The sequence below is a fragment of the Amblyomma maculatum genome, chromosome 11, assembly GCF_055883805.1.
Source record: "Amblyomma maculatum isolate TAMU_Amacu chromosome 11, ASM5588380v1, whole genome shotgun sequence".
Classification (NCBI taxonomy): domain Eukaryota; kingdom Metazoa; phylum Arthropoda; class Arachnida; order Ixodida; family Ixodidae; genus Amblyomma; species Amblyomma maculatum.
The window spans coordinates 36873463-36899584 of record NC_139354.1 but is presented as its reverse complement, the minus strand read 5'-3'; the positions used below and the strand labels follow the sequence as shown (position 1 = coordinate 36899584).

Below are 26122 nucleotides of genomic sequence, written 5' to 3'. Positions count from 1 at the left end.
GGAAGTACTTGTGCTCTAGACGCTATGCGCTTGCTTTGTGCATCTTTGAAACGCCGCATTTTACATCATGGGAGGGCGACTGTCGAGCACTGGGTGCAGCTTACTGGCTGACGATAGTAACAGTGTTGATGATCTGACGCTCCTGCTCGTTTTTCAGGACTACACGGGTGACACTGACGTCCGACTATCGGCAGCACCACCCAAATCTTTCTAGCTGATCGAACGCCTCCTGTTGGACTAAACGCCTCCTGTTTCTCTGAGACTTTCTTTAACCATCCCAGTGGCGGCGACATGGGTCACAACGTTGCCACCTTCCTGTGGCGCACCTTGTACGTGCAAGCGGTACGTCGACACCCCTTCTGGACGGCTTTCGAGCTGCTGTACGTGGCGCTCTTCTTCCATTTCTCCCTACGCGGTACGGAACCCGTGGCTCCCCTTAGCCAGGAGTCAAGGCAGCAGGATGCCGACTCAAGGCTGCTACCCAAAATGCCCAGCAAAGTGCTCTTTGGCCCCGGAGGAATCGGCAACGAGAGGCTTATGCGCACCGCCATGACCTACATTGAGAAGCGCCAGCAGACCGGCTCAAAAGGTTCGTGGCGTAAGGCGGCCAATGCTTGCGAAGGGCGGATTCTCGCTATTGTATTGCTACCATGCTCCCTGTGAAGCCGTGGCTTTCTATCTGCTCCCAGTCGGAAAACCTACAGTAAATTTTGTTTTGTTAGGACAAAATTTCTGTGCACTTTTTGACAACAAACCTGTTGCTACAACAGAAGTTTGTGTAGAAACATCAGAATTTCCTGTAGCTACAACAGAAAAGTACTACAGGCCTACAGACAACAGAAGAATACTACAGGAAGAACAACAGACGTAAAGAAAAATGTTCTAAAACTACAGAACTATCTAAAGTTTACGACAGAACTACAGAAAGTTCTGTCATTTTTAAGAGGGTTGTGTAGTTTTTTTCGACTGGTACTCAGAAAGATAGAGTACCGCATTTCTTTTTTCAATTTAATCATGTAATCACTGTGAATGACATCTTTAAACGTTGTCACAATAACCTATACGGCTCTACCCACCTCCATCCCGTGGTTTAGCAACCAATGAGATTCTGGCCCCCCTCGTTTGAAACTTCAAAAAATGACGAACTTTCATCTGACAGGTAGTGCCTGGCAACACTGACTGCTCGGTGGGCTGTGTGACGTTATGAGGTCAAACGTCATGGCTGAGTTGCAATGAGCTGCCAGCTGAGGCAACTCATTCCATATGGCATGGTGAAATACAAAATATACACCGTTGAACATCACACGCAGTCACTGCGATTCGCTGAGCAGTTTCGTGATATTGCCATCATGTGACCTCGCACCATGATTCAAATTAATAGCGGTGTAACTTAGCCTGATGCGGCTGAGCATGTGACCTGACTTTTTACCTGGGCATTTAATTTATGCTTTGTGCTTAACCTCAACCGCGACCTAAACCAGTACTTGTTACCACACTGCTATTCTCGTAAGCGAGATAAGACTGCTAGGGTGAGGGAATGGCTAAGTAACATCAATTGAATACAGCTATATTATAAGAGTTTTGCTTTTATTGATTGCTGTTTCCCAGGTCTGCGTCGTCGTTAGTAGTGGCCCAACTCATCTTCAAGCTGGTTAGCTAGCACTAACTGACGTCATACATGACGTCGCTGCGAAGCCCTACGCCGAATAGTCCGAAAACATCAACGTCACGAGTGACAGCATGGTGAACATGTCGCGCGTACTGCACCAGATATATTGACAAACGGCGATTACCAATCGTGATATTCAGTGCAACAAAAGAGAGCTGTTATAGAGCTAGAGCCTCGCGTTACGTAGCGGTAATTGTCCAGTTGCGTTTCATTGTTGTTTGTGATCCGCAAACGCATACCACGACGTAGACTGGTTTATTAGCGATAATACAGTCCAAAAAATACAGTCCAGCCCCTATTCATAACGACCGCAGCTCAAAACAACGCTCCCTTACATTACAGGTGACAGTGATGTTACAGTCAAAATATTTACCAGGATAATAGAACTGCACCCGAGATACATTCCAGATACAACAAACAGTGGTAGCGTAAGGGGGCCAGAATGATCAAAGTGGCACCCTAAACTTAACCGCGCATTCGAAAAGATCCCGCTTCTGTCGAATGTGGAGATGCAGGACAGCCTCTGGGATCGTGACGCCCGCCCCTCATAATAATGTGGGGGCCTGAAATGCAGTGGAAAAGAAGAAATATATTGGCGACAAAGAAGTATTATTTTACCGAATGCTAGAATAATAGAAAAACGTTCTAATATGTGACAGCGCGCCTTTGTTAATAATGCAATAACCTATCTAGGCACCGGAAGTCCGAACCCTAGTGACGTCATAACCAAGTGACGTCATCAATCAATTCCCGGATGAGAGTTACATGCCATGGGATAAAGGTCTGCATCATCGAGTCATGGGTCCTTAGTCATTTGACATGAATCCGTCAAGTCATGTTCATAATTCATATGAGTCTTGAGCCATTGGTCATGAGAACAAGAAGTATTGAGTCATGACATGTGTCATGACGAAAATATACATCGTCGAGTGGTAGCACCGGAGGTCGAAGAGTGGCGGTCGAATCTTAACGTAGCAAGTAAACAGATGTATAAAGGCGTCGACTAGTAGCCACCAAATTCTCGCCAACGCTAATGCTTTCGCATTCTAACGGAGCAGTTTTCTCAGTTATCTCTAATTATTTGAAACTGGGGTACTTTGGGAATTAGTTTGCGTATACACTACAGGCTGAGCATTACGATCTTAATAACCTGTGACGTATTTTTTCGGCATGTCAAGCATGCAAGATGCATAATCCTCGGTGGAGCCATGGGTAGCCATTGTATCACGCGAGGCTTGCTCGTCGAGTGGTTAACCGAATTTCACAATCACATCTTGAAAAAAAAAAAAAAATACGAGGTCCGAGGGCGTCGGAAAAATACACACATCTCAATGTATCTGGTGCTTGCGCTTTTCCTTCCGCGTATTGGATTGGCTTCAGTGCTTCATTACCAGTGTTGCTCATTCCCGCATGCTTTACGGTTCTCCCGGGATACCCCTCTTAAACCTTAAAAGACGCGCAGCTCATGCTGTTCACAAAGTACACCTTTTGTTTGCTGTAAAAGGAAGTTATTAGGCGATGTGCCCTTCTTGAATGCGGACCCTTTGACGAAGATTTCTATGTATTTCAAGCTCAGTTCGTTGCGCTTTCTGCCGCGAGACTTCTACGCGCATAATGTTGAACGGTACGGTATGCTTGAGGTGTTCACGGCACCCAATGGTAGGCCAGCGTGCTCATGATCTTTGTAAAATGCCTGAAATTGAGATAACGTTTGTACTTCGCGCGTAATGGCTTCGTCAGTGCTTGTATAATCTTAAAACCAGCCGGAAAACAGCACAGGAGAAGAGACGAGCCTAAGACTATACTAACAACTCAAACTTTATTTAATGATGGAAGCGAAAGAAGACACTAGCGCGAAGATGCGCGCGAAAAGAAACCTTAAGCAGGGAAAGGACTGCTTTGGGGTTTAGCGCGCACGCGTGTGCCGATTCCTTTCTTTCATTGAACAACATTTCTCTCGATAATGTAGCATTCGTGTCTTGCGTTGCATCTTTTGGCTGGTTTTAAGGTGAACCAGTACCAACTAGCCCAGTTGTCAAGCTTGTTTAATTACATCAGTGTGCGATTCATTAGCGCGACGACAGCGATGAACTAAGAAGCCATCCAGTGCATCATCAATGCCACACGGCTGTAGATTAAACCGGGCACTTCAGCAGATTTAAATGTGATAGATGAAGTGTGGGCTGAATCAATAGGTTCCTCCATTCTACTCTGTTTTTCCTGTCTCTCCATATGTACCTGAAAAACAATTTGAGAAGCGACCTACTGTTACCTCAACACACGCGGCGAACAAAACCAACCACAGAGGCAAGCCAAAAAGTCGATGCCGGGACTCTTGCACCGTGTCTATCTATTTCTGTCTGTCGGAAAATGCTCATACGGCGCCGATAAGACACCTTGAGTATGATAATTAGGCTCATATTTAGAGATTGGACGTTGCACGCCATATGCGGTGGCCAGAAAAAATGTTTGGATCAGTTAAGAATTTGAATGCCCCAAAGTGATTCGACCTATTACCGACGCCCTGGTGGAGACCTCTGGATAATTTTGATCGTCTGGGTTCGCCGCGGTCGTGATGGAACCTGCGTCAGCATATCCGCTGAGCCATAGAAGCGGGTGCGGTGCAGATAATTCTAAGTGTCATGGGGGGGGGGGGAGGCAGTTTAAAATTCGTGCGTAAAGTTTTCCACTGTGCACCAATTACACATCATAGTCATCAGCCTGAGTATACCCACTACAGGGCGAAGGCCTCTCCCATATTTCTCCACTTAACCCGGTTCTGTGCTAGCTGCATCCACTTGACCCCTGCGAACTTCTTAATCTCATCCGCCCACCTAACTTTCTGCCGCCCCCTGCTACGCTTTCCTACCCTTGGAATCCAGTTTGTTACCCTCAGCAACCATGGTTATCCTCTATTCGCACTACATGTCCTGCCCATGTCCATTTCTTATTATTAATTTCCACTAGAGTGTCGGTAACTTGAGCTATTTCTCTGATCCAGTCGGCACGCTTCCTATCTCTTAATGTTACCCCTACCATTTTTCGTTCCATAGCCCTCTCGGTTGTCTTCAACTTAAATAGAACCTTCTTGGTTAGCCTCCACGTTTCAGCCCCATGGGTGAGTACAGGTAAAATGCAACTGTTGTATACTTTCCTCTTGAGCAATACCGGCAAACTGCTAGTCAGAATCTGCGAGTTCTTGCAAAATGCGCTCCATCTCAATCTTATTCTTGTTGTTATTTCCTTTTCATGGTCCGTATCTGCGGTTACTACCTGTCCTAAGTAGACATATTCGCCTACTACTTCCAGTACTTCGCTACCTAATGTAAACTGCTGTTCTTTCTCGGGGCTGTTAAACATTACCTCAGTCTTCTGCATTATGATTTTCAAGCCTACCTTTCTACTTTTCCTGTCTATGTCATCAATCATTATTTGCAGTTCATCCCCCGAGTTGCTTAGCAAGTCAATGTCATCAGCAAACCGCAGATTACTGAGGTATTCTCTATCTACCCTTATCCCTAACTGCTCCCATTGCAGGTCTCTGAACACTTCCTCTAAGCAAGCTGTGAATAGTACTGGGCAGATTGTGTCTCCTTGCCTAACTCCTTTCTTTATGGGAATTTAATTTTGTTACATTCTTTATACAGAACTATGGCTCCTATGCAGCCACTATATATATAACTTCCAGCACCAATTACACAGCGCGTTCTATACTTCTTCGTTGGCGCTTGAGATGCAGTGTAATTGCTCTGATGCATAATTTGATGGTATTACAATCCACGTTCGTAATATACGGCAGTTCTTTATACCACGGCCGTGATAGATGGTGTCGAGCTGTGCTATTCGGAATCTACAGCAGCTCACAGAGGTGGCACCGGTATCACCTCTGAATGCAACTTTCTCGCTGCCAATTCTGACACAAAAAAAAATGTTATGAAAACTCCTTTCTTTTTCACCACTTGAACATTTGAGCATTTCATGGCATATCTATGATTATTTCCTTGCACCAAATCTCGGACATGCAGTACCACCAAAAAGCGCGCACGTGAAGTACCTGTTCGTCAACCAGTCTGACAAGGTGGCCAGCGTGTGCGCGAAGCTCATCCAAAGAGGCTACATCTCTCACACGGACGACTACGCTGTGAGCGACCACTTGGCAGTGGAAGAAAACGACACTGCTGTCTCCAGATCCACCTCGTTCTACTATTTGCCGCTATGCGTGGCTCTAGGCGGGCAGGCCGACGACGATTTCAACCTTACGTTCACCGTCTATGCGCCAGTGCACGCATTTCCAACTGAGAGCCTCGTGGATGAAATCCCGGCGAGGGAAGGAGGTTTCAGTACGTAATAGTGGGCTGCCGGTTATTTTGAATGTATTATAATAGAGAGATTTAGCACACCGTGATCCGCGATCCGCTACCGTGATCCGCCACCGCGCGTTCCATTGCGCATGCCCAGATCACTTTGATGCCGATAGATAGCGCCACATACTTGATGTCGGCACATTGACCTGCCGCATCGGAACCAAACAGCTTGTGCGCCCCGCCCACGAGCGATAGAGGGTCACGGTGGCGGATCGCGGATCACGTTATGCTAAATCTCTCTAATGTATAGTAAGGCGATCCGTGAACGAGTTCAGTATCGACAGAGAACCGTCCGGTAAAACGGAATTTTGCAAGCGACAAAATATTACAAAGCATACAGGTGTGGCCACCTCTGGCAAACAGAGTTATAGCACTATCCGCAATCCCCTAGCGTAAGCCGCTACCACGTGCTGCCAGTGCGCACAGATTCATTGGTATCGACGTACGTGCCACAGGTGAGCAGGCGGCGCCATCTGGCACCCTCAAGACGATGTGCGCACGCTCAGTGGAGCCAATGGTAGCGCATAATGGAAAAGGATCGCGGTATTCAGTCAGTCTCTAATTTTGTGCCTGATCGCCAATTGTAGTTTTAGAAGTGATCCTAGCGACTGCGCAACACCGTCATTCGCTTCGTCAGGATGACGACCTGTCCTTTTCGGTGAGGACGCAAAAAGTTGGGAATATAGCCAGGTGGGAAGATGGCGGGGGAAACTTTATTAATAAGTTTCCTAACGTGGCTCGCTCGCCTCTAAGCTGTGTGACAGGGAGTCCTGTGTGCAATGATCCTGATAGACTTTTCTCTATGTGATAATTGCGTCTGTTGCTGCCGGACAAAATTCAGCGACAGTCATAATTGGGTGAAATTGCTTTAGTGTCCCTGTAAGGCTGTAAACAGTTCCACGTTTACATAAGATGGTCTGAAGGCATACCGAGGAGGACATACCCTAGTGAAAAACGCAGTATGAGTAACAATAACCTCAAACAGATTTCTCATTCTAAATTCATACAAATCTCATTAATTGTCACATATTTCTCATATGATGAATGAGTTTAGAATGAGATATGAGATTTGTATGAGATTAGTATGAGTTTAGTATGAGAATTTTTATGAGGTTATTGTGACTCATAAGGTTTTTTCACTAGGTTAAAATCACAGAAAAATAGAAATGGTTCAGAAAGTGAAGCTTGACGTGGTGTTTGTAGAAGTGCACAGAAATACATATTTTAATAAAGGAACATATTTTCAGGTTATTACTGTAGCGTGCCGCTCTATCGCCATTGTGAAAAGTACTCACACAGCTGAGTTGTTAATATTCTCCTCATTAGAAATCTCCCTGTCCCCGCATGTGTGTGAGAAGGCCCAAGTTCCTTGCTGTCTGTTTTTTTAATTGTTGAATATTTGCTTTGCTTTCTGGTCACCCTCTACACAATAGGTTTCTCAGCTGCCTATAGTTGTGGAATGGGTCAGACCAGCGCGTATTTCATGTTAACATTCACAGCGCTAAAAAAAGGCAGCACCGACATGTGTTGTATGGCCTGCTTGAAAACGATTTTGTCTACCGCCCTTACAGCGTACCTTTTTTCGTGATCGTGGCTATTTCACGTATTAGTTCTTCCCTCACCACAGCCGAATGGTCTTAGGCGTTATTGTCTTATTTTCTTCAAAGTTTCAGTTACATTATAGTGACACTTTTGTGGAGTCAAGGGTGCATGCTTTCCACTTTATCCGGTGGTCCCTCAGTTGTTATTTTTGAGTGCCCCTTATTTGCACGCTGCCATTCTAGCGTGTGCTTCTGTTGCTTTTCACATCGACTATCTGCTTATCTTTCGTTTGTCATTTGATCAAAGGAAAAATAAACATGTACGTAAAAAGCTACCATACGCACTCCTACAATATCAATAGTCAATATCATAATTACAACGTGCATTTAGATGGGTCCCATTACAGTCATGCTGTCGACAACAATATCATTAATATATTTAATATCCCGTCGTCATCATGATCACAACTTAGCACTATATGTCGCGCATACTAAAGATTTTAAATTTTCTTTGTCTTTTTTCTCGAGTACTATTAACGAATGGATTTCCCTGCCTCTGCGAATGATATCGGCTGCTGATTTTAGCAATGCACTTAATCAGCTATTTTGGATTATATATATGTACTATATAAGGCACTTTTATTATTGTTCTCTTTTATTTACTAATGTAGCCTATACTTGTATTGAGTGATTGTACTTTTCTGCTCTTCCTGGTTGGACCTAAATGAGCGTCTGCAGTATTGTGGAATTATATAACAAAAAATATAACATAACCAGTTGCATAATTGCGGCTGTCTTTTCAGTGACGGCCGCCAGGTATCAGTACGTCATCGAGCAGGCGCACAAACAACTGAGAAGAGAAGCTGCGAACTTCTCTGGAAACCTGACTAAGGTGAGGTGATCGCATTTTGCGCATGCGTCCTTTCATGCCCTACCTCACCTTCCTCGGCTGGAACCCTATTGTTATCACGCTTTCGTGTTGTCCAATGTGGATAACTGCGACGTGAAAGGAGGAGAGAATTTCTTTGGGGTAATGCGGAGTTAGTGTAAATGATAGCTCGGTCCAGCTGCATGCCCATAATATACATAATATGTAATAATATATAATATGACGTAAAATCGATGCCACCTCCTATAAACCGGGGTTTCGCATTAACGGGGTTCCACGGCATTTCCATGCTTGAACGCACCCGTCGCATTAACGCCCCCGGCGGGGACATTTGTGACTGGAATAGAAGTGCTGCTCTCAGCGAGATTGAAAAGTACTTCCTCGCAAATCACTGTAGATATACAGCCTTTGTCAAAAATAAACCACCCAAGAATTTTGACTAAAGCTCTTGTGCAACGTTCATGGAAGTCTATTAAATGAAGAGAGTGCTTCTCATCTTAGAACAGATCTGAATGCTTCGTGATGCATTGGCCAAATATTTAGGGGAATCCCCGAAGGTGGAATAGATTTCTAATAAGGAAATAATTACTCACTGACATCCACCCAAGCGCATTCAGCCATACGACTTAAAGTGAAGCTATACAGCATTGCCAGAAACTTCGTAGTTAAAGAAAAATTCGTCCTGACGGGGAGGGGGGGGGGGGGGGGAGGGGGGGAGGATTCATCTTGATCCCCGGATCAGAACGAATTATTCTTTAACTATGAAGTTTCTGCGAAAGCTGTATAGCTTTCCTTTGTAGCCTTATGGCTGCACTTGGGTAGATGTCAATGAGTAATTACTCCCTTATTAGAAACCTACTCCGCCTTGGGGGATTGCCCTAAATATTTGACCAACACCATTCCCACTTCGAGTTATAGATCAATTCGCTCTCGCCCTACCATCTGATTTGTTGACCGTCCTGGTTAGCCCAGTCTTTAGAGCGACTGCCCCGGAAAGGCGGTGGTGCCGGGTTCGATCCCCGGATCAGGACGAATTTTTCTTTAACTACGAAGTTTCTGAGAAAGCTGTATAGCTTTCCTTTGCAGCCGTTTGGCTGCGCTTGGGTGGATGTCAATGAGTAATTACTCCCTTATTCCTGGTGCATTACGCGCCAAGCGGCAAGATCCAGAAACGAACACCGCGGCCTATGTATTTTTTACAGATTCTGTAGTATCGGCGTCGAGTGAAATCCGAACGAAGCAGCGCGTCGAAAAAGGTCCAACTGAGGCAGTCTGCCGGTCGTTATCACAAGTAAACGCGCTGTTCCAATTTTATGACCGTTTTACATTCATATTCTCGTGGTGCCACTGGAGTGGTGCATTCAGTATTTCCAGCGACGGTGACTGGGGCAGCGTGGTTTCGCTCCCGGCAATGGCTGTTGCCTTCGTGCCCCTTATGAAGCGAGCGCAATTACGGAAGCAAAATGGAAGTGCTGCAGGAAAGCCAGCAAAGAGCGTTCGCTTCACCCATGAAGGCAACAGCCGCTGCCGCCAGCAAAAACGCGCTGAGCAAGACACCACCTCTGAAAAGAATGAATGTGGCACTTCAGTGGCACAACGAGGAAACAAACAATAAAAAAAAAGCAAAAATATCGCAAACCGCAAAAGCGCGCCTATCTCTGAAGGTGGCAGGTAGACTGCCTGAGCAGCACCATCTTCCACGCGCTCTGCTTTTCGCATTTTGCTTGAAACTCATAGTACATTTCCCCATGGTGAGAGCGCCGGGTGAGCGGTATACTTAAGGATTGGATTTTTTGGTTTTTATTTTCAGAGATTTCGGCTGACGTTTTTCGGTGTTTATTGGCAAACACAACTTCCGTTTTTTTTTTTAGCTATTATTACTTTCTGCTGAGGAAATATTGTTTGTTTATGTTTTTGTTTTTTTCGGGAGATAAGAGGCATCCGCTTGCTTTTAAGAGTGACGTAGTATTCATTTTGGCTTTTTCTTGCATGTTGTTTTATGCAGTTTTATGCACTGTACATTTGGTCGTATATATAGCTAAGCTCCAGGAAGAAAATGATACTGCATTGATGAATATCTGCGTTATGACGAAACGCACATGTAAAACAAATTCGCACGTTGTTGCATAAACCAAATCACTTAATAAACAGCTGCACTTCTCTCGGCTTGTGTCTAAGAAATTCCACGTGGCAAGGAACTTGTGGGCTTTGGTCTTCGCGATTTCCTGAAAGCACTTGAGCTGCAAATGCTCGTCTCTCCTTTGCCCCTCGAAATTCTGCCTTGACGCAGGCACCCCTCCTCGGACACTTGATATGTCTATGAGAGTCGGAAAGCACGGCTGCCATTCTTTCCTCATTCGTGAGACCATGAACAATGCCTCAAAAACCTTCAACCGCTGTACTTAAACCAACAATCCCCCTGTCTCACATCACACTCCTGGATTGAACACTGTTGTAATTTTCTCCTGCATGAATACTTACTGACGTTTCTCGATTTAAACTGACCCTTTTAAAATGCTTTCGGCGTACCTTTGTCGGGGTTTTCTCTTAAAACCGAAAAGGCAAACCCTATCTATATTATATCACTTAGAGAGAGAGCTGATAAGAAAAAGGTCTTAGAATAAATTTCAACGACGTCAGGAAAGAAAGCCAAAGCATGCAGGATAACGAACGTTTCAAGGAGAAAGTTTTTCTTACACTTTTGCAACTGCGATTAACATCGGCCCGAACTACGTTATTCGTGTGATCGCGCCCGATGGCAGCGCGCACTCCAGCGCTAGCGGCGAAATTCTGCGGCGCTGATCTGGTACGAAGCCGCCGCGGCGCCTTACCTGTACAGTGGAACAAGGGCTGTACCCTCTTCATCTGCGTTCTTCATTGCGCCCGCTGCAGTCTCTTGGGGTGGTGTGGCGGGAGAGAGCATAGGCTCTACAGTGGCACCGCGCGCTGATTATGTCTATCTGGGGGAATTTTGTGTTGTCTAAAGTGGCCTCGCGGCTGCCTAAATGCAAGGGGATGCCTTGTTTATTGCTCACGCCTCGCTTCCTTTAAAAGGCGCATTCGCCTGCCTGCTTGTGTGTGTGACCAAATCAAACTTCACGCAGGTGGCAAGAATTATCTAATGTAGGTGAAATGTTAAGGCTCATGTTTATGGCTCATGTGTGGACCGGATTTGTTCGTCAGCGGAGGACGTCAAACTGGCATTGTCGAGAAAGGAATTGATTGATGAATAAAAGTACGGTGGTATGGTGTAGAGGGTAAAAAATTTACCTGCAAAACTTTGTTGATATGGCATAATTATTTAGGTAATGAGTGCCGATAAAATAATTTAAACGTCAAAATAGAAAAGGGCGTCGATATAGATTAAAGACGTCAAAACAGCTACGGACATCGAAATTTTGCAAAAAAAAATGGGAAAAAAAGGACAAAAAGCAGCAAAAGATAACAATGAAAGCAAACGAGTAAAAACGCGCCCAATTAGTGCAGAGTCGCACGAAAGACGTTCGCCTTACCGAACTTCAGAGAGATCTAAGTGCCTCGAGGACATTTTTGCTGAAATAACTCCAGACTCTACCGTAGTGACTAGGAAGTGATAGGAATAATACATCGTCTGCAGCAAACAGAAGCAGCATGCTGGCGGGTCTTCAAAATAGCGTATGCACTTACTTAGCCTATGTAAAACGGCAGCTCATACAACTGCGAATATGAAGGTCGCCGCCTATCCTTGCGAAATTGCTTCGTCTCGTAATGGGTTCAATGTTTTATAGAAAATACAAGCTCATGTCGTTAGATTTCAGACAGTGGTTTGCTTCTTTTGCGCACAACTGGTCAAGCCACCTCACTTATCGTTGTATGGATCGATATTGTTTGGAAAACAATGACACAAAAGTACTAGTCGCGCGTAAAAGCAGCCAAATCGACTGTCCACCTGAGCTGCGATATCTCTCCGCGCGACCCACAGACAAGGCTATCGGCAGCTCCATTTTCGTAGCACAGGTTGGGACGGCAGGAAGTAATCCTTATCAAGCGTGCCACCGCCAGAGCGGCCGAGTGCAGACCTGATGTCACTGCGCAAGTGTCATTTCTTTTTGACTCTATAATCATGAGCAATGATGGCTCCTTTTTTTTTGTTAATTTGTGCCCCTATCGAAGAGAAAGAAAAGATGGTAAAACAGAAGAAATAATTTTTCTGGGCCGTGACAGGTCACTGAACCTCACTAATACTTGAGGATGGAAACGACACGGCACTAACGTTATCTGCCTCTTTGCAAACCGCAGAGACACGCGCTGTCATTTTCGCCGATCTTGTGATACGTCAGGTGGGCTACTCCTTTTTACTCGCTCCTGTACCAGTAGGAATAAATTCGCATTTAATAATGTCAGTCATGTCCATTGCTATAACTCGTGACACGAGCTTCTCCCAGGCACTGTCGGTAGCAGAAACGAGCGGTAAGTTACGGAGACCTAACTCGCTGACATGTCTCCACAAGATGACTGCCAGTTTCATCGGCTCGCAAGTGAAGAAACGCCCAGAGCGATTCGTGGCTCACGCATTTCAGCCGATGTTAGTCTTTTTCTTCTCCTTGCAGATAACAGTGGAACACCTTCCAGGCTGGGTGTTTGAATCAGTCAAGCAGAAGTACCTGCTTACTTTCTTCCCGACGCTCTACACCGGTTTCTTCGTTCCGCTCTTGATCAGGATTAGCAGCATGGGGTATGAGTTCACTTCTGGCCTCGCGGTGAGTGGAACTTCACTGCGTTACCCACTTGTTACTTAAATATAACGCTCTAATTCGGAAAGAAGTAAAATTGGATAAGCATCATCGTGCGAGGAAAGTAATTAGAGTTGAAACTCCTGTAGCAATGATTTCGTCAATGACTTTTCGACGCATTTGCAAAAGACGCTTTCAGAATAGCCCAGTTGACTTGTCTTGTTACCGAGATATCTTTACTACATGTGTAGGTATCAGGTATGACAACGGAAGAAAGTTAATTCTAACATGACAGCGTGGAGGTTCCCGTATAACATGCAGCCAATTATCGAGGAATCCTAACTAAAACAAGGTGGTTTTCTGATTGCCTTAGCAAATCTGTGATATCGGAACCCCTAGACGTAGCACGTGACATCATAGTCTGTTTTCAAAAGGTTTGTCAGAAGTATTCGACCATCCGGCTCTCAGAAAACTCCGCGCCGAACAGTGCTATCATGCGCGGTCTCAGCAGGTCGGCAAAATCTTAAGGAGTTCGGCTGCCATCGACCTATACAGGCGAATGAACGCACAGATCTGAGAAGCCGATGAGATAAGACGCATTCTGAAGGGCTTCAATGATGATGCATTTCGGCTATTAGTGCAATACCGAAGCACAGTCCCACAGAAGTCATCACTTAATGTAAGAGCCACGAACTACGCAAGGCGAAGGCTCAGTCACCAAAAATATCGCCATCTCTAGCAAACATTCCACTCAGTCGCCAAAAAGGCTGCCATGGCATAAGAAAGTTGCAATTTTCAAGTTTATTTTGCTCTGATGCCTGTAATAATGAGTTTATCCTCTGAAAAAAAAAGTCTTGCGGTATATCAGTTCAGTTCAGTCGTTCAGTCGTGTCCGACTCTTCGTGACCCTATGGACCATGTCACGCCGCGCTTTCCGGTCTCTCACTATCTTCCTAACATCATATAACTTCATCTGCAGTGCCTCGAGGATGCCATCTAACCATCGCGTTCGCTGCCTACCCCTTCTCCGGCGACCCTCAACCTTTCCCAACATCAAATCTTTCTCCAGCGAGTCCTCTCTTCTCATCAGATGACCAAAGTAGCTTTAGAATTTGACCCTCCAATGAGCAGTCACTTGCAGTATATAGAAAACCGCAAACACTTTCAATTCAACTGCGCAAGATGTGGGCGACTTTATTTATGCGTCAAGTTATGTGAAATATCATAGTTAAATACGTTGCCAAGCGCCAAGCCGGTTTGGTAATGGGAAACCGGACATATGGTCGGGCGCAGACAGCTCGGAAGGCCAATTTGGAGGGAGGCATCAGAAACGAAGCATAGTTATCGCGGTCCCATTTGAAGCAAAAGCTTCGCTACGCCACACGTCAGCCAATGACAACCTGGCAGGCCGCTTGACGTTCAACGAGCCAGAATTTACTTTTTAGTTATATAGCTTATCCATGGTATCGCATGGTGAACCACCACTTGACCTTTGACGGCAGCTACAGCATCACGTGTTGGCACTTGTAGTTTACGGCGTCCTTGGCTTCATATAGACTTGGCAATTTAATCGCAAAACCATGTTCGGCGATGTCTAAATATAAGCATAACCAAAACAAACAGCGCTGTCGCGTCGCCTAACAGGGTTTAGCATGGTTTAAACACGAGGCATTTGTTCGTCCCATAGGGAGGCGGGAAGTGTGGAAATTTTTATCTGAAGTGAACAGCCTAAATGTTCTTATATCCTTCGGTATATACTGTGGAAAACGAAGAATAAACAAAGAAATGTTACCGCATTGCTTAATATAAGCAATATCAAAATGTCTAGATGAGCATTTTCATCATCATCATCATTACCATCATCATCAGCCTGACTATACGCACTGCAGGGCGAAGGCCTCTCCCATATTTCTCCAATTAACCCGGTTCTGTGCTAGCTGCATCCACTTGACCCCTGCGAACTTCTTAACCTCCTCCGCCCGCCTAATTTTCTGCCGCCCTCTGCTACGCTTTCCTTCTTTTTTGCCTATGACGAATGACAAGAAACAAAAAGTCCTTCCTAGATAAGATATTAGAAATCACATGATGAAGCAAACAGGTCAACAAGAACAAAACCTCGCACACGACATATACCAGCACACGATACTAGGGTGTAGATATTGCTGGTAAATATTTGCCCTATTTCACGCGGACATTCATTTGTAGAGCTGGCGGTGTTCCGAAGGTTCAGTCCGAACTTTATTGCGAGGATAGCCACGGGGGACTCGTTCTCTTCCGTAACTTTTTTCCAGCGTGACTGACAAGCTTCATGTTCTTCCCAACCCCGCTTAACCGTGACAGTCTGTCAGTGGCACCACTAATCTCCACTCAGGAGCTGTTTAGATTTTAAAGTGACAGTCTTCATATCGCAAATGATTAGATTTGGAAGTGAAATTGATGCGTTGAGCAAGCGCGATGTTCTGCGAACTGTTACCGAAAGAAGTCGCCATAAATTGCCAAGTAGACAACTTAATTGGTTGTCTCCAGACGCCTCGAAAAGTCGCCAATAGGATGTATTCAAGGGATGTCACGGGCGCCATTTTGTGGTGCAGAGCGCAGCCTCAGTTGTGCAGGCTAGAGCAAGCGATGACAAGGGGATTAAGTATGCTTGCAGCCTTTCGCCGTGCTACATGTATCACAAAATGGCCGCTACATTGACGTAGGTGCATACTCCCATAGAGTTTCCTACTCTTACCTTGAGGGAAAGCTAGCAGCGCTCTACTTCAACCACCATGGCAGCGCTGATATGGGCCGGAGCGCTACGTGCCGCGGAACAGTCGGAGTTTTGCGGGTACACAGAGAGACGTTACTTTGATGTCTCATTCCGGAGAGAGAGAGAGAGAACTTTTATTTGTCCAACACAGTGGCTATCCCCCTCTTCGAGGGTTAGACCCAGAAGGTGGGACAGTCGCCTTAGTTGCAAGCAGGTAGTTTTTGGACCCCGGCGGCATCTTCGGCCAGTCGAACAACTTCTCTTTGGGTTCTTAAATCTGAGCTTCGCAGAAGGGTCTCGCAGCTGTTTTTAGTTATATTTCTAGCCCTGCCTGGTGACTTTGCACATTCCCATATTATGAAATCTAGTTCTTCTCTTTCCTTACATAATGGGCATAGGTCTGACCGCGTTTCCGGCCATATATGGTTGACTAGAACTAGGTTCTTGTATGTATTTGTATGTAGCTTTCTCCATGCTACGCCTTCTTTGCCTCGCGTGGGGTCTTGTGGGGGTAGGACCCTCCTGCTCAGTGTATAGTGCGTTGTTATTTCGCTATAGTTAATCCGATACCGTTGTTTGCCTTGCTTCGGTGACACTCCTTCAGCCCGGTGTGCGAGATATCGGGCTAGTTTGTGTGCCACCTCGTTTCTGGGCACGCATGCGTGGGATGGCGTCCAAAAGAGTGACGTCTATTTCTATTTGCTTCTGAACGAGGATTCTACCCGCGGTCATCGCTATGACTCCTGAAGTGTAGCTCCTGATTGCGTTTTTGTCGTCACTACGTATATTACCTCGGTCTGAGCAAGCAGCCTCTTTCGCTGTCTGTATCGGTCTTGCTTTTATAGATATTGCGGTTACCATTTCTCGCTTACCATTGACTACGACTGCATTCATTTTTCCTTTGCCGCAGTATGCAGCTTCTACATATGCAATTCTACCTGTATTCTCTGCCTCGAATCTCCATGTCTATGTTTCTGCCCTTTTCTCTCGTCTTTGCTTATTATATTCAGGGTGCATGTTCTTTGGAAAGGGGGGATATGGATCCGTTGCAGGTCCTCCCCTCTTATTTCCTCTTCTTGTCCCAGTACTCCTTCGGTTGCATACCTATTTCTCTGAGTATGTTCCTTCCATCATTACTTTTCTCTAGCCTTCATTATTCTGTAGCTAGTGCTGCCTCAATGATTTCGTCTAATGCATTGTGTATTCCCAGCATCATAAGCCTGTCCGTGGAGGTACTTGCCTGGAGGTGCAGTGCTCCTTTAAAGCATTTTCTGAATGTACATACCTGCTTCTATAGGCGCGAACACGATGCGTAAAAACACTTAGTAGGGAAACGCAGAAGCAGACGACGGCATTAAAGGGTTCTGTTTTCGAAAATGCCTTAGGAACTTCGTAAAATGCTTGAGAAACAATTATTTACTTTTAATATTTCCTTCAAAAGCATGCGCCGTAAGTGCGAAATATTGGTTTTCATAACGTGCAAAGCTTTTTCAATGGGAACGAAAGTTTATATTGGACAAACTTTTCACTTAAATGTTTTTCAGTTCGCTTTTTCTGATTTATAGCCATGATTTTGTATGGTAGGACGTTTTTTATTGCAGAGGAACGTTTATTTCTGCTTCACTTTATTGGCCAAAAGTGGTAATTCCGCACTAGATAGCACTCCGGTTCATGCTTAGAGCGCCCATGGTGGGCGCAAAGATGGCGGCACCAGCTTTCCCTCTAGATGAGGTCTATAAACTGTATCAATACTCCCTATTCGGCGAGATATCTCCCAGAGGAGGCAACCCTGAATTCTTTATTATTAAAGCGCAGCTCTTTGCCACCCATTCTTGCATTTCGCGGCGTCGTCATTGTCCCTCGTAACCAGCTCCGCCGCTTGGGTAGAGCGTTGCTCTAGCTGCGCGCGTGCCTGGCGCCATTCAGGTGCCCACAGAAATGTACGATAGATACTACGCCTTTCCTTCCTATGAATTTGACACGTGCACCGCAGAGCAACAGTCCCATTCTGACTTTGTGTGTTGGTTTATAGGAAACGAAAGGCACGGTATCTCTTGTTGTTGTGGCTGTAGGAAGAATGAAAAGAATATGCACGGGCTTGCAACTGGCTCTGTAGCTGAGCCACCTCCACTGCTTCACTGATTTATAGGAAGGGAAAGGCGCGGTAACTGTCTCACTTGTTTTTCGTGGACACCTCAACCACGCCGTAAAGGAAGGGAAGAAAGTGGGAGTGAAAGTAGAAAGAGAGAAAGAGGAGCCGTAGTGGAGGGCTACGGAGTAATTTCGACTACCTGGGGATCTTTACGTGCGCTGACTCGTGCGGACAGAAAAGAAAATAGAGAAGAAAGAAAAAGAAGAGGGAGAGAAAGACGCGCGCCGCAGCAACAGCCGTCGTCCACCACCGAAGAGGTGGCGGGTGCAATGACGGCCTGCAACAGATAAAAATTCGGTGGCTGGCTATCCTCCGCCGCAAGCGGCGTTGACCAACCGTCCCAGGCCCGTAGAGCCAGGAACAGCCACCCTTCCGCAACCGTGCGTCACGAGCCCCGGCCTTGCTAGTTGTGTTCAGCCACTAACTACCGTTAGGTGGTGAAGGGTGGCGGTTCCTGGTCGTGCGGGGCTGGGACGGGATGGTCGACGCCGCTTGCGGCATGGCTAGCTTGCCACTTAATTGTTATCTGTTGTAGGCCGTCATCGCACCCACGACGGCTGTAGCTACGCGCGTATCTTTCTCACCTTCTCTTTCTTCTCTATTTCCTCTTCTGTCCGCACGAGTGCAGCGGATGTGGCTCAGCTACAGAGCCAATAGCGAGCCCGTGCATTTTCCTTTTCTTTTTCTTACAGTGTCTTTTTCTTGCTAGCCGTGTTTTACAGTTGCCGAAGCGATAGCTCGGCATCAGCGAAATACGGTGCGTGCAACCCAAGTCGAAACGCAGAACCACGTTCGCTAGACTCCCTAGCAGCATTCGTAAGCGGCATCAGACAGTCGCTGCTATATTTTCGCCGCGCAACCTTCTTGTGCGCCCACGCGCTGCCTCCCGATAACTTAATTGCTCTCTTCGCTCCTCCTCCATTGCCACCCCTGTGCGGCGGCAAACAACGCGCCGGCTCGGTGGCACGGACTTCGATATATGCACCGCCCGAGCCCAATGGCATAGCCACGTGCACCGATCGTCACTGCAAACCGCCCTTCTTGTGACTCGCATTAACCGCCCATCGATTCACACCAATATTGGTAGTGGGACTTAATGTTGACATAAAGACAAACAGGAATTTTTTACCAATTTTGAGAGAGAACATCCCGTTCCTTTCACTCGTAATGTCTTCCATGGCTGTCACAACCTCGCGAAATAATTGCATGTACCTCGTCTTTGAGAACCAGGCATTCATGCAACAAGCCGAGCATATATCCATCTAGTTCTCCGATCACAAAGCGTCTGTCATCACATTCAGTAACTGTTAGTAGAAGGCTTCTTGAAGAAGGAATATGTGTGAAAAATAACAAAATTAATGGTTGGTTTATGGGGTTTAACGTCCCAAAGCAACTCAGGCTATGAGAGACGCCGTAGTGGAGGACTCCGGAAATTTCGACCACCTGGGGTTCTTTAACGTGCACTGACATCGCACAGCACACGGGCGCCTAGCTTTTCGCCTCCATCGAAAAGCTACCGCTGAGGCCGGGATTCGATCCCGCGTCCTTGGGAAACAAAATTAATGTCTGTAATGGTACGTCTTTGCTCGAATTCTTTGCCTCAATCTACCGAGAAGCTGAAACAGTTGATAAGCTGAGCTCAAATTTCGCATTAGGAAGTAGCGTAATCGCCGGTAAATTTTATTAATATTAGTCTTTAAATTGCTAAAACCAACGAGACTTCGTCATATGCATCCGACTCCCTAGTGAAAAAACCCTATGAGTCACAGTAACCTTATACAGATTTCTCATAATAAACTCATACAAATCTCATATCATCTCATACAAATATCATTCAAAGTACGTATGAGAAATATAAGAGATTGTATGAGATTTGTATGTGTTTAGTATGAGAAATCTGTATGAGGTTATTGTGACTCATACGGTTCTTATCTAGGCTCCCTGTTGTTGCTCTGGGTGGATGCCGAAATTCCCGGGCTTTTGAAGGAGGTTGACTCCTTCAGCGAATGTTTCCTGTCATTTACACAGTTGAGCTCGCCGTGCAGCCCTATTTGTACTTGCGTCGCTGGTGCGGCAAGAAAGCCCATCTCATTTAACCCATTGAAGCCATGAGACTACTCTCCTGTACTTTCTGCCTCATAAGTCATCAGGATGGCCCCTTCTCTAATGGGGAGAAACTACAGTACGCTAATCATCACCTCTTCGGCCACAGGGATGCTCCGGGGCTACGCTGCACCTGAAGACGAAGTTGACCGCTCTGTTGATGCCAGCTGAGTCTGACGCTCCGCGACAACATCTGCCCCATCATCTCAATTCATCTGAGTAATAGAACCTCTATTACGTACAGTGTGACAGAAATGAGGGAAAGGGCAAGTGCGCTTTATAGCAACCATGTCCGCGCCGAAGCGCCGATGACGGCTGCTGCAGCAGGAGATAGACCTCTACAACGGATGCCTTTGTGACGAATGCGTTTCCAGGCATAGGCGCAGTGGATCCACTGAAGCGCGAATTTCCATAATGTTGACAGAAGACGCACCAATTCACACGCGCTGCACAATATCGCTCAAAACGCCACCTCTCTGCATGTCTACATCAATAAGCAGGAGCGAAGGCCTTCTGCCTTGACAATTACACCTCGTGTGTAAAGAAAATTTCCTTGACATCTGTCAATCACGCAAATATTGCTAATAATGAAATCAATAACTGATAATAATTCATAATTATTCTTTTGATTAGTCACCCCTAGCGAAAACACCGCATGAGTCACAATAACCTCATACAGATTTCTCATACTAAACTCATACTAATCTCATACTAAACTGATACAAATCTCATGCAATCTCATATAAATCTCATAAGATGAATGATATCTGTATGAGAATATATGAAATTTGTACGAGTTTAATATGAGTTTAGTATGAGAAATCTGTATGAGGTTATTGTGACTCATAGGATTTTTTCGCTGGGACATGCATTGTCCCATCTTCTTTTACATTGTTTTTACATTTACAGCCTTTTTTACATTTACTCCCTTCTCCTAAACACCGCATTATTCGAGTTGTTTTGTTTCTTCATTACAGTGGCCACTTTCTGCGGCGTTTTTGCTTTCCAGGACCAGCAGGGTGTCATGGGACTCTCCACAGGCCAGCTCATCGCGGGCCATTTCCTGACTGCGATGGCGTACGCCGTAACCGAAGGGGTCTCTGCCGTCACCGCCATGTACGTCACAAAGATGGCCGACAATGTGACCTCGTACGCGCACGACATCGACCCTTCGCTCTTGGGGTTCTCATTCGTCATGTTTCACATCGGCCACACATTGCTCGCCGTAATGATCGCATGGGTGTTTCCTCAGGGTAAGCATCGGCGTGAATATGGGCAGTTCTTTAGTACAATAGGTGCCCCAAGCATCACTGATTGCTGCCATTCCTAGCCGTTCCTGATGTACAGTGCCACCTGCTAGAGAATAGTACAAACTGAGACGCTAATTCATAGCCTTCGAGATCACCCCAGATTTTGGAAGCCATGGGTGGCCGCTCCTCTCGCCGCGTGTGCCGGCCGCTGTAGCCCTCCACTACGGCTCCTCTTTCTATCTTTCCACTTTCACTCCCACCTTCCTCCCTTCCCTAACGGTGTGGTGGAGATGTCCACACAAAACAAGTGAGATAGTTACCGCACCTTCCCTTCCTATAAATCAATAAATCAACAATCTTTCTTTTGCACCCTTGTGCGTCTCGCGCTGGTGCCTCGCGATAAACTGCCAGCATTGCGAATTGAAGATCGTTCAGACGGCCCCGCATTTCTCTGAAACGAACGTAATTAAAGAGGAAGAATTTGTTAATCACATCCGTGCTATATATAGATCAGGCGACTGAAGACAATTAGTAATATGTTACCGTGAAATGCCTTTCCCGCGTGAGCGACAACGCGCAGGGCGTGCAAATCGAGGTGATTCCGCTACGTAACTATATAACCGCATTTAATACATTTAAAATATACAAAGGCATGACTAAATGAAGCGGCATACACATTGACCTTTATTATCCGTTGTAACATGCATGCGACGTATATACATATGTGTGGTTTACTTTATCGCGACATTAAAGGAGCTCATTGTTGCAAAGAATAAGTAAAGGAAGTGATAGAGGTGTTTCTGCTCAAGGAAAATGCTTGTAGGCAAGAAAGCCTGGTAATATTTAGGAAGCGCGTGCCGGGGGGGGGGGGGGGGGGGGGTATGCGCTGCAGGGGATCACAATCGGCTCGCATGGTTTGTGCAGGCATATGACAATCAAGCTCAGCGTATGCAGTCGTACTGTTCGTGTCATCACCTCTTTTTGGTTCTGGTGCTATGCTAGCGCTTCATATCTGATGCAGTTAGTAAGCCTTCCACTCGTAAAACCCGTTCCGCAAATGGGGTATTGTGTGTGAGTGGTGTCGATCAAGGCGTACTGTTCTGTACAACGCGTCCGATATGTTTCGGAAAATTTAAGAGTTAGCCCCTGATCAACGTTTGTTTTGCAGTCAAAATGCTCGTTCCACCCTTTTAACCGTCGCTGAAGAAATGAAAAGGCAGGTGTCACTCAAAAGAACTTTCACACCTGTCTGACACTTTTTTGGTGGATTTCAGAGTGCTCACAAAGCAGGGAGAGAACGTAGGGAAACGGCAAAACAAGTCACAGGTGTGGAGAGAGAAGCAAAACAATCCCGCGTTCTCTTCATTTTGTAGGCATGGCATTAAACGACTATACCCTTTCGACACCTCTTCAATCAAACTTGTTCAACTGGTGACATATCTGAGTTTCCAAAGAAAGGGGACCGCGGCCCTTTTTGTTTCTGCAAATGACACGGAAGGTCTCGGCACGAGGCCCTTAGGTGTAAAAATATGCCTTACTAAGAAGCTTACCGTTTACTAAGCTAGCATACTTCTACACCTGGGCCTCATCCTATAGTAGTCTTTTTGGGCGTTTGTGGACGCCCACGACACAACACTACTTCGTAGCAGTGTGTTGTTTCGGCGGAAGCGCTTCAGTTTTGCAAACAATTACGAGAAACTTTAGCGACTAGTGTAGTAAAAGGCGAAAGCCTGAGTGCCGCTTTCAGCTACGCAACTGACTCTAATTAATAAGTATTGGTTAATTATGGTAACTAATATTGAGTTACCTAAACGAATAGTAATTAGGTACGGAATTGTTTGATTACTTAAGTAATTATTTAGTTATTATTTTGTTATTTTTACATTACCTTATTGGTCAAAAATTTGCAGTTAAATAAATAATTAGTTAGATGTTGATCATTGATTGCCACATGGCCATATAAGACGCATTCGCGCGAACTGTGGTGATGCTCTGAGATTGGTCGAGACCTCTATGACGTCATCCCGCCTCGGCCAATCAGAAAGCCGCAAAAGCGGGACACATTTTGTCCACGACCGCATGAGCCATTAACGGCTTTCGCCTTAAAATGCCGCCTCGCTCCATCAGTTAGACATACGTTCACAGAAGCTAGCGGAGCGTCTGCTCCAAAGCTATCGTCTGTTTTCGATCTGTCAACACGAGAGAAATGCGCCATGGCAGTCGAGCGACGAAACTTGAGCTTGAGTTCCCGGTAATCGCTTTCGCAAAGCATTTGTTCGAGACATATGGGCATGTCCGTATGTTAAGGAGCCTTTCTTGGCTCGTGGTGGTGTAGACAGAAAATGTTAGCAGGAAAATGTGCGCACGAAAGGAGACTGTCTTCTGACGCTGACCGTAAATCTGCCTCCACTGGGAATCGAACCACTATCCCTCCAATCTAACAGAGTATACTGTGGGTCCAGTTGGTCAGACATAGTCAGACATAGCGCATGAGATTGCGAAATGCAGTAGTGACACGTGCATTAGTACACCATCAGGTTATTTTATGGAAAAAGAAAAAAAGCTTTTAATACGTACTTAAGGTTACACCTTACATCATGAGCGATAACTGTTAGATTTTCGAAGTTTTTTTTCGTGTTTTAGATTGCCAATGAAGAGTGTTATCAATTTTTCTAGGTATGCGCAGGCGTATTGCTGCTTAATGATGGGACGTTTTTTTCGTCGTACAATTCCAATAAGTTGTAAGTTGTAGCTCTGTCTTGTCCTCGTCTCCCTAGTCCTGTCTTAACGCTACGTTTTTCGCTGAACTATCCCTCCAATCCCCAGCCGAGAGCGCAAACCACTACTCCACGTCGGACTCGTCAGAAACAGATCGTAATTGTCCTTGTCTAGTATCAGTATGATAGTAGCGATGGCAATGACGATGCAGCTAATAAGATTAATAATGATGTACATATCTATGATAATGATGAGAGTAGACATATTGATGATGATAATAGGGACGGATAGGACAACGCAGTTACTGAAAACCATCCTGTAAAGTTGCAGACATAAGCGCAGTCCTGCAATTTTTCTTGGCTAATGCGAGCCTCATATATATGGATGTTTGCACTCAAGCCCCCCTGAAACACAAAAGTGTGCACATTGAACTTATTTCTGGGCATTACACTGGCGTCGTCGGCGCCGGGGCATAGTTATGCCTCCAATATATAGCTGTTATATATATATTATATATATTGTTACGAAGCGGCAAGCCGATGAAGACAGGAGACAGAACATGACCGATGGCGATGATAGATGACGTTTAATGAATGTTCGCGGGCCTAGCGCGAGCGCTCCTGCCCGCGCCACTGCCCGCTTCTTCTTCCTTGTCGTCCGTAACATGACCCGGGGCCACCGAGCGATCGTCCCGATCGTGGACGAGGAAGTTTAGCGATGTTAATGATTTTATGGCATGATGATGGGCGTGTCGAGATGCTTGAAGAAGAGGAAGAAGGAAGAGTAGAACGGCTTGCCGGTACGATGTCTGATGCGTGGATGATCCGCCTCCCTTGGAGCTGTCAACCATCCGTCACCAGAGTCCATGGGACCGATGGCTCGAGGTTACGTCGGGCAGCTTGGGCGGGGCTTGCGTGTTCGTGTCCCTCGGTTCCTTCGGGTCATTCGGGTCTTTTGGGTCTTTCGGGTCCTTCGTCTTGGTTCTGATTGGTATGTCTGTTCTTCTTGTCTTCAGGTCCGGGCTGGGGGCTGGGCGGTGGTAGTTGTTCAGGTCCGGGCTTGAAAGGGCTGGGGCGAAGCTGCTCGGCGATGTCCCTGGGCCCTCGGTGATGGTGCCGGCTTGAAGATGGCGTCGATGCTCCAAGGCGAGGATGGGGATGTCGTACCCCGCACCTCCAACCAAATGTTACGAAGCGGCAAGCCGATGAAGACAGGAGACAGAACATGACCGATGGCGATGATAGATGACGTTTAATGAATGTTCGCGGGCCTAGCGCGAGCGCTCCTGCCCGCGCCACTGCCCGCTTCTTCTTTCTTGTCGTCCGTAACAATATATATATATATAACAGCTCGTATTGCATGTAAATGATCACTAATTACTGACTGCTAATAAAAACGTTAAACATCACAGGGCACCAATTAAGGGTTTAGTGATTAAGCGAGCAGTAAAACGCATGAACAAGAGCGTGGATTCTCCAGGGGAACCGCTGACAAGAGCATTTAACTCGAGTTGCCGGGAGATTCTGTGTGAGTTCGTGTTGTCACTCGTACATATATATCACCTGTGCGAGACATGTTAATGACTTTTTTCTGACAACTCCAACGCCGTCTTTGCAAGACAACAGGAGTTCTCAAGCTTTTTTCGATGTTGCTTGCGAATGGAAGCAGCAGACTGCAGCCATAAAACTAACGCTTCATCTCATTCTCGCGCTCAGCCAAAGGCAGTGCCTTGACCATCACCTGATTCTGTGCACATCCGAGCCGGTCGCAGTTCTTAGTGTAAACCTGCTCGGCTGTGGGCATAATCAGGGGAAGCTACGCCCAGCTTTCGGCAGCGAGTGCGTATCTTTACTTAAGTGAATAAGGGCGTTAAGGCGCAAATGGACTGATCGGAGGCATAACTGTGCCCCGGCGCCGACGACGCCAGTGTAATGCCCAGAAATAAGCTCAATGCGCACACTTTTGTGTTTCA

The 26122-nt window shown here is 46.0% G+C and overlaps 1 protein-coding gene across 1 annotated transcript in view; it reads left to right on the top strand.

Annotated features, from left to right (window-relative positions):
* Nucleotides 1-291: 291 nt before the first annotated feature.
* The window catches only part of LOC146173514 (phospholipid-transporting ATPase ABCA3-like), a 109870-nt gene continuing 84039 nt past the window's right edge, over nucleotides 292-26122 (top strand). Inside the window, exons 1-5 of the mRNA XM_084585212.1 lie at nucleotides 292-589; nucleotides 5695-6009; nucleotides 8378-8466; nucleotides 13053-13202; nucleotides 21192-21435. Of these exons, the coding sequence (XP_084441338.1) occupies nucleotides 292-589; nucleotides 5695-6009; nucleotides 8378-8466; nucleotides 13053-13202; nucleotides 21192-21435 (1096 nt within the window). The remainder of the gene's footprint in view (nucleotides 590-5694; nucleotides 6010-8377; nucleotides 8467-13052; nucleotides 13203-21191; nucleotides 21436-26122) is intronic.